At 49.6% G+C, this 13,306-nt stretch overlaps 1 protein-coding gene across 7 annotated transcripts in view; it reads right to left on the bottom strand.

Moving 5' to 3' along the window:
- NSD1 (nuclear receptor binding SET domain protein 1) overlaps positions 1–13,306 on the bottom strand; it is a 140,626-nt gene that overhangs the window by 79,694 nt on the left and 47,626 nt on the right. For 5 of the 7 annotated variants that reach the window (XM_075131209.1, XM_048860879.2, XM_075131210.1 and 2 more), the window contains exon 5: positions 10,031–12,602. In XM_075131209.1, the coding sequence (XP_074987310.1) occupies positions 10,031–12,602 (2,572 nt within the window). The remainder of the gene's footprint in view (positions 1–10,030; positions 12,603–13,306) is intronic. The other 2 variants (XM_048860880.2, XM_048860878.2) reach the window with 2 other exon arrangements.

The following is a 13,306-nucleotide window of genomic DNA, read 5'->3' on the forward strand; positions in this document are numbered from 1 at the left end:
GTCCTCTCTCTCTGAAATCTGTCTCTCTTTCCGAGGGATTCGGTGGATCTGTTGAACCCAGAACACAGAGCAGGACGCAATCTCTGGGCAGTCTGTGACCTACTAAACCTTTTCTTATTTGTAGGTGTGTATGTGCCCAGGAACCATAAAGTAGCCTAGAGTCCTTCAGTGCGTGCAAGGACTCACCCGTGGTCTCCCAGAACAGTTTACGACTGTCAAAGGAGAGGTCCACCACATGGTTCTGCACTTCACTCAGAAACTAACCACCGCCGAGGAGATGGACCTGGCAGCTGTCTCCACAGCATCTAAGGGTGCCTGAAGAGCAGTTCTGGCCACCCACTGGCCTTCTGAGATAATGGACTGGAATTGCTCTGTGTTCTCATGGAAGATGTTCAATAAAAGCAGGGAATCAGTTATGATTTGTACAGTTATATTTGGACATGACCACCTGAGAGTTGTGATCCTGAACTGCGAGGTTGCTGGTGAACAGGCCTTTCGCCCAAAGAGATCCAGGCTTTTTTGGTCCTCGTCATAAGGGGTAGACAGGCTACATCTACACTGGAAACGCCAGAGGTGCCGCTGTCGTGCTTCTGGTGAAGACGCTCTAAACCAACGGGAGAGAGCACTCCTGTCAGCTTAATTACTCCTCCTCCCACGAGAGGCAGTAGCTATGTTGGCAGAAGAAGCTCTCCCATGGATGTACCACTGTCTACACCGGCGCTTAGGTTGGTATAACTTATGTCGCTCAGGGGTGTGGATTATTAACACCCCTGAGCGAAGTAAGTTATACCAACGTAAGTTCTAGTGTAGACAAGGTCTCAGAGGAGTGCTGCCTACCCTGCTCATTTACCACATCTGCCATCAGGGAGTCAGGAGGCAGGTGAGAGAACAAAAAGTCAGAATCCTTAGGGGGTACATAATACTTCTTATCCGCCATTTACACATGGGTGGAATAGGGACAGGTGTTTGCCACACTGCCTTAGCTGGATCCGGAGCACCTCACTGATGGGTAATGCCACTTTGAAGGGTGCTGCTGACTGCCAGATATCCAACAGTGTGCACTGTAAATCCTTGACCTCTCTGAGTGGAATCTGAAAGGGGTCAGCTACCCTCTTTATGGAGCGTTGAAACTGCTGAAAATCACCTGTCATGGATGGCAGCCAGAGGCATAATAACCACCTCATCCAGAGAAGAGAATGAGATAGGTGTTTGAGGGGTGGTCTCCTTATACGCCCTGACCTCCCGCTCCTCAGTCATCTCCTCCTGAAGGGGGCTGGCCAGGAGGAGAGAGCTGTCTGACTCTACCCTCCCCCATGAGATGGTACCGTGTTCTGGCAAATGGTTGGGGTCCCAATATGGCCATTGAGGGGGCCCATGCAGGAGTGTGGGTGGCATGCAGGGTTGGTTCCATCACCCTTGATAACGAGCCTGATCTTCCCTAAGACTTCCAGAGAATGGGTTCCTGTAGCGATATGCTGTAGAACCCAGAACAGAAATAAAGGAGACTGACTGGAAGTCTCCTTCATCCTCCTCCTCCTTGTTCAACAGAGAAGCACCCGCGAAAAATGGTGGAGTCCTGCAATACCAGAGGATGGTAGTCCAGACACTCAGTACCCATGTGGAGTGGGGACTCCAATTCATCCATTATCCAGAGGTCCTTCGTCTATCTGAACTCCTGCGGTACTGAACAGGGGATTGATACAAATGCAGTAGTTGAGGCCATGGTTGCCAAAGCCAACAGTGCCATCTATGGTGGGCACACCAATGGCATCTGGCACCACTGCCTGCTCGGTGCCGAGGGCGCTGCATGTATGGGTCCCGATGGCTGGCCTGAACTCGACAGTGCCATTCCAGAGTGCCTATGCTTCCCATCCTTGCTGGTAGAAGGTACCGAGACCCTACTGGAGCCATGTCTCTCCTTCGTGCTCTGGGACTTGGCAGCCTCACATGTACCAGAGGAGTTGCCCTTCGACACAACAGTACCAAGTCGAGTGGTCAAGACTTTGGAGACGGTAAATGTCTCTGGGGATCTGGTCTTTTTCAGAGCTGGCTCCTCAAGGTGAGAGTCTGCATTCCTCTTTTTGGAAGCCTTCCCTGAAGGCTCCAAATCCTTCTCTTTCCTAGGGGAAGCCAGCGCCGAGGTAGAAGGGTCACTGGATCTGTCCAGAGAAGACGTACAGGGATGGGGGTCTCCTGACCTGACTCACAAGCAGCTGAAAGGAGCATTCCCTCTGTAGCAGGCTGAGTTTAATCTTCCTGTGTTTCCTTGCCCTGGGCCTGAGGGCAAGGCAGAGGTTGCACTTCTGGGAGACGTGGGACTCCCCCAAGCAATGGACACACTCAGCGTGGCCGTCACTCACAGGTAAGGCCTCTTGGCGGAAGAGGTAGCATTTGAAACCTGGCGAGCCACGAAACCACGAAACCAAGATTCCCAGAGGGGAAACAGACAACAAAACAATCCTTTCAATACTTATCTAACTTGCTAGCTATAAACTATAAAAACTATCGTACCCACTCCAGAAATATTAGAAAAGCCGAGGGATGCTTCAGGCAGACACGCGAGGGCCCAGTCTCAGGCCGAGGCGGCTGAGAAGGAACTGAGGGTGGGTCACCTCTGCACTTCTCAGTGCCTAGCACAAGGAGGCGCGTGTCGGCTGAATGGACACTGCAAGCTGAAAATCTCTGGCTCAAAATCCTAAGATGCGGCTCTGCACCTGCAGCGGAGCGCCCAGGGGGACACCAGGCGAAGAAGAATCTCGGTTCTGACAATACACTGGGTCTTTGTCTTCACTCGAAAGAGAGCTACATGCGGTGTGATAAGCCAAGTGCTGGTCCTTAGCTGACTCTGGTGTGTGCGGTTCCTCTGGGGACAGCAGGCCTGGTGTGCTGGGGCCGGACGCTGCAGGGAACGCTTGGAGCACTCAGGGGTGCGGAGCGATCATCACGCCCGGTACCGAGCAGCAAGGCAGGTGGGTTCAGGGAGCCGATCCACAGCCACAGACAACCAGATACCCCTACAGAAAGTCACAACCCCAGCCTTGCTGCACCCCAACCTCCCAGCACCCCAGCCACCCTGCAGCCCCAGCTCTGCCACCTAAACCACCTGCACTCCAACCCACCTGTACACCTGTGCTCTGCCAGTTCACTCCAATACCCCAACCACCCTGCACCCCACAGGCCTCCCAAGGCACCCAACCCGCCTATACCCCCAGCTCTGCCAGTATACCCCAACCTGCCTGCACCTAGCCTCCTGTACCCCCAGCTCACCAAGTGCACCCCAAAGTCCCTGCACCCCAGCTCTGCCAGCGCATCCAAATCACATTGCAACCAAACCTGCCTGCACCCCACAGCTCCGCCAGTAGAACCCGACTCTACTCCACACCCTCTGCATCTCCGTCTCTGCCACTGCACCCCAACCCCCTGCACTGCCTAGCTCTGACCCACCCCACGCCCCAAGCATCTTGCAGCCCTAGCTCTCCCTGGCACCCGAACTCCCCACACGCCAACCTGTCGGCACCCCCTAGCTCTGACCCCACCCCACGCCCCAAGCATCTTGCAGCCCTAGCTCTCCCCGGCACCCGAACTCCCCACACGCCAACCTGCCTGCACCCCCTAGCTCTGCCAGTGCACCCCTAATCCCTGCACCCTCAGCTCTGGAAATGCACCCCAACCCCCCTGCACCCCCACCCTCCTACATCCCCCACTCTGCTAGTGGACCCCAACCTGCCTGCACTCCACAGCTCTGCCAGTGCCTCCAACCCTGCACCTGAACCCCTCTGAAACCCACAGCTTTGCCAATTCACCCAAATCCCCTGCGGCCACAAAATCTTTGGGGGGAAATTAGCCATATGAACACTCCCTGGGAGGAGAGTGGTACTTAGGGGAAGAGGAGTGGGGGGACAGTGGGAGAGGGATTTGGGTTGCATCAAGAGGAGGGGAGAAGTGGAGATGGGTAGTGAAGAGGGGAGGGAGATTGGGCAGTGGGAAAAGGGACGTGGACGTAAGTGGAAGCAGGCCTCAGGGGAAAGCAGGGACAGGGGCACCTTCAGCCCCACATACCCGTCTCCCTGTGTTTGCCTAGATCTGTCAGTCTCTTGCCCCTGTATGGTGGTCTAAGCCCCTCTCGCTGCCCTCCCATGTGTGTGCCAGGATCTGTGAGGCCCATGCTGGGCCCTTCTACAAGGAGTTGGATCATCCCCTTCCTACCCTCCTCATGTGAGCTGAATTCTGGGGGTGCTGGCCCTTCTGGGAGAGTCTGAGGCCCCCTCCGTGCCCCCCATGTGAGCCAGGATCTGGGGATGTCCTGCCCCTGTGGGTGGAGAGCTGAGAACAGGCAAACTTCATGCATATCACAGACTCTACAGCACTCAAATAGGGGGATGGGAGCCCACATCGAGGCAACGTCTACGCTAGCGCTTTTGTCAGTCGGGGGAATGGGTGAAACCCGCACGCACACGCCTGACAGAAGGGTCACCAGCAGAAGTGCCAATGTGGGCAGAGCTTTGGGCAGGAGGCACTCTCCCCTGACATAGTTGGCACCGCTCCTCGGGGGTGGTTTAACTATGCGGATGGGAGAGCTCTCTCCTGCCGGCATAGAGCGGCCACACAGGAGACCTTAGAGCCGCACAGCTGCAGCCCCACAGCTTTGCCACTGTCAGGTCTGTGCTTCAGACACTGTCTGAGTCAAATGAAGCAGTTCACATGTCTCAGAGCTGTCTCATCCCCCTGTTCTCATTCAGCTGAGACCATCCCATTGAGATGAAGGGGCCACTTCACACCTCACAGAGCCGCCTGTTCTGCAGAGGGGGGTCTAGAGATCAATGCTTCTAAGTGCTCTAAAATCCGCATGCTTGCACGGAGTTCCTTGAAATTCACTTTTCCTTGTGGGAGTGCAGGGTAGGGTGAGCGAACCACATTTGGATCCATTTTAGCCAGGGGTTACAGAGATACAAGCCCAGAAAGAGACAGTCACTTTTCAAAAAGTTTCTAGGTGAGTTTTTTTGGTGTGGAGCTAGAAATCAAACTATTACCGTGGTGCCAGGTCAAAATGGTCTGTCAGTCAGTCAACGTTTACCCCAGGCAGTGCCTGGCACCCACTACGTCTTTGGGGTCCCAAACTGTGACTGGCATTTAAGAACATGTTCTCTTTGCATGCACAGACATGCAGCCCAGGAAGATTACAATAAAGAAAAAAGTGTGAGGGTTTCTACGTAGCCACTTTGTTCTGGCCTGTGTAGCTTGAGGGAGAGGCCATTGCCCCACGGCAGCCCACCACTGATGCTTCTAGTCCCACCTCTGCTGGTGCCTGCTCCAGGGCCTAGAGGGAAGGGGGAGCAGGCCCCCCTTTTTCTTCCCTTTAACAGTGTAGGATGGCATCCCCTGGGGGAGTGTGACTGGGCTGTAAAAGGAGCTTTCAGCAACTGTGTGGTTGTCAGTGAAAAGGTGTGCGTGTGTGAATGGGGTAAACTGCAGCCCTGCTGGAAAAGGGCAGAGCTAAGGTGGCCTGGGTTGTTCGGGGAAGTGGTGTTACTGTGGTGACGGAAAAACACCTGTTGGCGTACGCGGCGTCTACACTAGGGCTCTGTTGTCCAGCTGTATCAGTAAAGTTGTGAAGCGCAGAGAAGGCCTTACGCTGGCTGCTGCAGACAAGGATTAGCCGTAAGCTCTCAAAGCGCAGCTACTATGAGGAAAACTATTCTCTTTCCTAAGCCACCAACCGTTCTTTTGCCAAACCTCCAGCGTGGTTATGGACCGGTGAAAAGGTCACAGCACATACAGTTTTCTCAGCCTTCCTAACAGCCAACCTTTGTCCGATACCATGGAAAGCAGAATAGCTTCCATGTGTGTATTCTTCACAACATGACCCGTTTACTCAGCACCACCACTCCATGGGGGATCTCACAGCATTCTCTGCGCTCCACTATACACAACAGATCTTCAGCTCCTTGGTCTGATGTCCTTCAGGGCATACTGCAAAGCCTATGCATCTCCCCAGAGGGAAGGCTAGAGTCAGGTAGGTGAGCGGTGGGGAAAGGCTGGGATGGAGTTAGGCTTCACTGTGGACATTGGTCTAATTTGTAACTTATCAGCACACCTGTCCTTGCAGCTAGAGCTCTCCTACTCAACGCAGCTCTCACCCGTGCCCATGGAGGCCACCTAAGCAGCCCTCCCCCGCCCACCCTCCTTTCTGCCTCCCTCGCTCATGAACACCTCCATGCGCTATCTGGAAGGCTACAATTTAGTCAAGGGTATTTTTAGTAAAAGTCATGGGCAGGTCATGGGCAATAAACAAAAATTCACGGCCCCGTGACCTGTCCATGACTTATACTATAAATACCCCTAACTAAACCTTGGGGAGGAGGGGCCGCTGCTGGGGGGTGCCCAGGGGCCAGTGGCACCAGCTGCCAGAAGCTGCTGGAACAGCGGCTGCTCCAGTCGCCTTGGGGACCACTGCTTGGTGGTACCAGTGCCAGCTGCCCAGAGCGGCTGGCCCTGGGGTCAGCCACACTGGCTGCTGCAGAAGTCACAGAGACCATGGAAAATCTTGGAATCCATGACTTCCGCAACCTCCATGACTGACACGGAGTCCTAGCTATCTGCAAAGACCCTCTGGCCTCTTTGCCGAGCCCTCTCCCTCACCTTGTTCCAGGCCCTCCTACCATTTCACCGTAACAATATGAGGGGGTGTTCACATGGTAAAAGGATCACCAAATCATCAGGACACGGATGCCCCTCAAGCAACCTCGAGACTTTCTCACTCATGTCTCCCCCTTTGCCCGTTTGTGACTGTTTCCTGTGCCATTGGTGATTTACATGTCACCACCTCGGGGTGGGGATTACACCTGTGTTTTTGTGAAACACCAACACACTGCTGGGTGCTCAGAAACTATGTCACAACAAACAGAGGATTCAATGAATTACTTAAGATGTCACCACTTTTGAGACGGGACCTTCACCGGGTCACCAGTGTATTATACACTTGTTGAGCCTCTCTCAGTTTGTCTTCCATGCCCAGTGGGGCAGCAGCTGCCTGTCTCTGTTTTGTACAGTGGCACGCATGGATGACAATCAGGAAATAACGACTAATATAAAAAGGGCAAGCGGCAGAGTAAACCTACATGAACAGTAAACAACACAGCAAAATTAGTGGAAAGTAAACTCAAATTCTAAAATTCTTCCAGTTATAATTGAGGGTGGTTTTGTAACACTGGCTGCTGGATCAGATTCCTGCCCCAGTCTGACACACAATGCAGTTTAGTGGATCAGGTCTTTTCAAGGGAGGACAAAATAAATTCAGATTTTATTTTCACTGCCACCAAATAACCTTTATTTGAAGGTGTTTTAATTTACAGTTGCTCCCTGGATGATGAAGACAGTTGTGTTGGACTCTATTCCCCCCTCAGTCCCCTGATATACTACTCCTCTTATTTTAAATAAAGCTGTCTGCACAAGGTGGCGGAGAAAACAGACAATTTTATTTAGAGTCTAATGCTAGTAATGGGCTAAATACAAATATAGAAAAATAGAAAAGGAAAACCAAATCAGGCTTGAAACAGAAGTTACTTGTAAAATCTTTACATACAGGAATTAAAACTCTAGTAGTATACTGAATTGTAAGTGATAAACACAACAAAACCATAGAGGTTCCTCTGCCCTTGTCTCTGCATTAGCACTGGCAATGCTATCCCTTGTCAAAGTTGTAGTTTGATGGATTATCCATTCCCAGGGACGGGCCCCTGAGCCTTTGACCTAAGCACTCGGCTGTCCACTCCACACACTAACCACATCAGAGTTCCATCCAGGCTACCGTAAAGCTCTGTTTTACTCTGAAAAGTGACTGTGTAAAATTGGCCTAGTGGAGGTTCCATGTTCATTGTGTCTCAATGACTCTCTATTAAATTTTCTTAGGTTAATGCTGCTTTCCTAAGGGCCAAAACTGTAAGATTCATAGACTCCAAGGCCAGAAGGGACAATTATGTGGACCTCCAGCAGAACAGAGGCAAGACAACTTTCCCAAAATAATTCCTAGACCAGATCTTCTAGAAAAAACATCCGGTCTTGATTTAAAATCGCCAGTGATGGAGAATCCACCATAACCCTTGGAAAATTGTTCCAATGGGTAATTACACTCATTGTTAAAAATTTGCCCCTTATTTCCAGTCTGAATTTGTCTAGCTTTAGCTTCCAGCCATTGGATCATGTTATCCCTTTCTCTGGTAGACTGAAGAACCCATTATTTAAAAAATACCTGTTCCCTATGTAGATACTTCTAGACTGTAAATAAGTTATCCCTTAACCTTCTCTTTGTTAAGATCAATAAATTGAGCTCCTTGAGTCTGTCACTATAAGGTATGTCTTCTGGTCATTTACTCATTCTTGTGACTCTGCTCTGAACCCGCTCCTATTTATCAACATCCTTCTTGAATTATGGACGCCAGAACTGGACACAGTAGTAAAACAGTGGTCTTACCAGTTCCAAATACAAAAATAAAATAACCTCTCTACTCCAGTTGGAGACTCCCGTTTATGCATCCCAGGATCGCATTAGCCCTTTTGGCCACAGTGTCGCACTGGGAGCTCATGTTCAGCTATTTATCCACCATGACCCCCAAACCCTTGTCAATCACTGCTTCCCAGGAGAGAGTCCCTCATATGTAAGAATGTTCTATGTTCTTTGTTCCTAGATACACATTTCTAACCATATTAAAATGTCTATTGTTTGCCTGCACCCAGCTTACCCAGGGATCCAGAGCACTCTGTACCAGTGACCTGTCCTCTTCATTATTTTCCACTCCCCCAACGTGTGTGTCATCTGCAAACTTCACTGATGATGATTTTGTTTTCTTCCAGGTCATTAATACAAATGTTAAATAGCATAGAGACAAGAACTGATCCTTGCAGGATGCTGCTAGAGACGCACCCATTCAATGATAATTCCCCATTTACAATTACATTTTGAGACCTATCAGTTAGCCAGCTTTTAAGCCATTTAACGTGCACTACATGTTCGTTTTATATTTTTCTTTAATCAAAATGTCATGTGGTACCAAATCAAATGCCTTACAGCTTGCTCTTGGACCTGAAAGTCAAGCCGGGTTCCTTCTGGTTCATGCGTCACCAACAAAAATATGAGTCTGACGACAAAACTCTACCTCAGCTACACCTAAGCAACTCCACTGAATTTCCTCAGGTGTTGTAAAACTTTTCAGAACTATTGAATGATGGGAGCCCCTGAAGACCCCATGAGCTCGTGTACATTCCATCTCTCTGCAGATACCTCCCTCCTGCTTCCCAGACCACCTCACCTGAGCTGAAGCTTCCATCTACCCACTGTCTTCCAGATCTAATTCAGCCCGCGCCTCCCACGTGGTTCTCTCCTTCCTGCTCCTCACCTCATAGACAATATGAATGTCAACACAGCAACATTCATTCCAAAATAACCTGTGGGTGAGGAACTCCACAAGCTTCCTAATTAACCCCTTGTAATAGTTAATTAGCTCCCACCCTAAAAAACAGGTGGGGCATTAGCCCTTGTTGAGACCAACAGAACAAAGCAAATGTGGTCGCTAGGCTCAACTGTGAGAGAAAAAATGAGCCAAAAACAAAATGTTCAAAGAGCAGAACCTGGTTTTCCTCCAGACTTTCTGGAAGCGACCTACACAGTGTAAGAGTAAGTTGTAACCTTTCAGGGAGAGCCTGGAGGTGAAAACCGGCTTATAAAGAGACAGACACTCACTTCTGCCTTCACTATGGAGACGCTAATCTCTCTCCAAAATATACTTCAGCTTTTAGACCAATATGTCAAATAAATCATCATGTAATCAAACCACCTCTCTCTACTCCGCACTTTATTGGGAGATATCTAAGAACACAACATCACACGTTGAGTGCAGTTAGGTGCCCTCAATGTTCCATTTAGACCACTCAATAACATGATGTTTTATATTTTTAACTTAAAGGATGACAGAATGCACACACACACGGCCACACATGCACACACACACTCTTAGGTGTAAATCGAACTCCTTACCTTGTGAAGAGAACTCAGACTGGGAAGCAAAGCGGCAAAGCTCTGATTCTGAATGCATCACATCATTGTTTGGCTTATCACATACATTCAAACTTTTCACAACTAAGTCTAAGTGATTCTCCCAGTCCTGGTCTGTCAGGTCTCCCTCAAGCCCCGGGGAAAGGGTGGGAGGCCTGTGCTCCAGGCACTCCTTTCCCTTTAGTGAAAAGTCACTAGAATTCAGGCCCCCAAAGGCGCCCCTGGAGCTCTCTTCTTCCCTAGATCTATGGACGTGCCGACTGGTTCTAGCACTGCTTTGGTTAAAACGCTGCCATCGCTTCTTGGGTGCTACATGGTTTACTACATCGTGAGACTCATCCCCCAGGGAGCTTTCGCTATTCAATTCCGAATCCAGCTCTAGGCCCTCACCATTTTCAGCAGAAGTGCAACTCTCAGTATTTTTATCAGGTTCAGGCCTCTTTCTGATACGATCTAAATTATCATCAGATGAACACGCAGAGTCTTCATCAGTGGAGTGTTCCATTAACTCAAGAGACTCTTTCCTTGCAGTTTCTTCTATTTCATTACCAATAAGACTAGTAACCAAGCCCTGCATATCCCTGCGTGGGAGGGATGCTTTCTCCGCTATATTACTGGAGACCTGATTTAGAGGCTTGCTCAGCCCTTCTAGTTTTAAATCCTTTCTGATTGATGTTGCATTATCTACTAGCTTGGATGACTGCTTAGATTGTGAACAGTTGTGTCTTGAGATGCACTTTGTGCCATTCGTACCAGAAAGAGCAGTATCCGTGGGCTCCCTTTTGTTAGTACTCCTCCCACTTATCTTGGCTGTAGCGCTGCACGAAAGAGAGGATTCACTGGCACCAGGTTTCTGACATGTTGCTTCCAGAACGCAATCCCCATTTTTTTCTAATTTGTAAGTGGATCCTTTTGCAGCCAAAGCCTTCAAGCCAGTTGCAGAATTACTTCCAGAGGAACTGCTCATGCCAGCATTTCGATACGGGACCATGTTCTGAGCTGACATCAGCTGCTGCTCTTTTGTCTTACTATCATGCATATCTTTCAACATCATTAGCAAGGTGCTGAATTTGTAGTCTGGCTCAATGGGCAAACGACTCTGCCCAGAGGCAGAAGAGAAGAGTAAGGGTGCTGTGGTCTTAGGTGCCCCATAGTCACTAGCTTCATCACCAAGGGACCTATAGGATAGCTCCTTCAGCTCTGAGAGGACATGCTTCACCACGGCAGTCTCTATTTCAGCAGAATCCCTGGCTCTCTCATGCACATTATTTAATGGTTCCTGACTATCAACTTTCCCACTTTTGGCAGGAGGACCAGTGAAACCTTTGGCGTCAGAAGAGCAGCAATTCATGCCACATTGCTCTTCTAGGAGAGGGGGTTCTGTCACAGCAGCACTCTCCTTGTGTTTGCTTCTTATACTTTTGAGCCGGGGCACTTTGATGTTTTTCAGGTGGAGATTCAGTTGATTTGTAATCCCAATGTGGGAGCTTTCCCGGCAAACACTCTGGCGTGTAAGGTCCTTATCTGAAAGGGAAAGATGGTCATTTCTTATAGCTGAAGTACACTCTAAAGCAATAACAGGCATCTCAGTGTCTGAGGTTGCTCCTTGGAGCTCCCCATCCACAGATTCAGCATCACTTCTGCCACCTGGAGGTCTGTGATCTCTAGATGACCTTTTCCTGGCTCTTCTGTTGCTGTTTTGTGAGAGATACATGGAACATTTACTGTTTCCCCTCATCCCTGTAGAGAATTCCTTCTCTTCTTTATCTGCAGAGTCACTGATCTCCAGGGCGCTGCAAGCTGCTTCAGAACTTTGGTCCCCGGTATCTAGATCACTAGTTCCATCGTCTGAGAAGGAAGTCAGCGAATCGGACTCAGTTTGCTTTTTTTCAATAGCAGCGTCAGCTGTAGAATAGTGTACCTGTAATTTGGAACTGCAAAGAATGCCTACGGGGCTTTTCTGTTTCTCTGAAGAGCTGCTGGAAAGCAAATCCACTTTCAGCGTGTCCCGTAGGGAGTCACCATGAGGGGCCTGATACTCCTGTTTCAAGGTTGTCTTTTCAAAACGTCTTTCTCCAAAAGAAGAGAGCAAGTAGTTTTCCACGGCACCATTGGATGCTGTTAGGCTGTTTGCTATCCGGCAAAGTTCGTGTGATGCATGTTTATCTGGCAGGTCCCCAGCAATCATGTTTCTAACTATGTTCTCTGGTGCCTTTCCTCCAATTTCTCTCCTAGATGGTTCCAGTCTGGTGCGGCTCTTTTTTACTCTAGTCCTTTTCCTGCTGTCAGAGCTCTTTTTCACTTGTGATTTAGTGCATGACCTTCCCTTCTCCCTGGCTGAGTGTTTGGAGTCAAATGCCAATGATTTAAAACAGCCATTCAGCTGCCTGTCCGGTTCCATTACAGGGCCATTAGCGCAGGATTCCAACAGCACATCCTCACTGTTCAGCTTGCTGGGATTCTGACTACGCTTTTGATCCTCAGTCCCCTTGAGAAGGAATTCTTCCGCATGTCCAACACTGACTTCCCATTTCGCCATAAACCTCTGAGGAACCTGAATGTTTGAGAAAACACAAAGAGAGGTTACCATCAAATAAACATTTAGCAGAACCATAAAGTGAAACAACACAAGAGATCCAAGTGTATCTAGTGTATGCAAAATGCAGCAGCAGTCTCCAGACAGGAGTCCAGCACCTCATGGCTAACATGGCTCCTGGACAGCACATCCATGGAGCACAAATGCACAGGACTCCAACTGAACCCAACCGAAATCACTGCAGAACTGCTTGGATCACAATACTAGTAAATTAGTGTCCTGTGTGCTTTCCTAGTGCTATTGAAGCTTCTGTAATAGCAGCCCTATAGGGTTCTGTAATGTGTGTCATACCAACACTCTCAAGCCTGAATCATGTCCGACATCCTTCTTCCAGTAAAAGAGGGAGGCGTGCAATTCCCCCCCAACCTGTCACTACTGACAAAAGGGGTCCCTGACGGTACTGGCCTTCCTCAGGGACTGAATGCACTGGCCTCCCAGCATGCACCTAATGCAGCAACCTGGACAGCAGCTATCAGGAAGGAGAATCCGACACTGGCCCCCTGCGTGGCAGAGCAGAGCACAGACCACTGGGCCATCAGAGGGGCCTCAGCATGCATCTCTCTAAAACATGCCATAAAAAAAGCCCTGGTTTGCTCTGTCCTGACCCTTCTTGCTTCCATTTATTTCACACTACATTTCAACTTGTTCTCCCCACAGCATCC

Source organism: Caretta caretta, chromosome 8, assembly GCF_965140235.1.
Source record: "Caretta caretta isolate rCarCar2 chromosome 8, rCarCar1.hap1, whole genome shotgun sequence".
Classification (NCBI taxonomy): Eukaryota; Metazoa; Chordata; order Testudines; family Cheloniidae; genus Caretta; species Caretta caretta.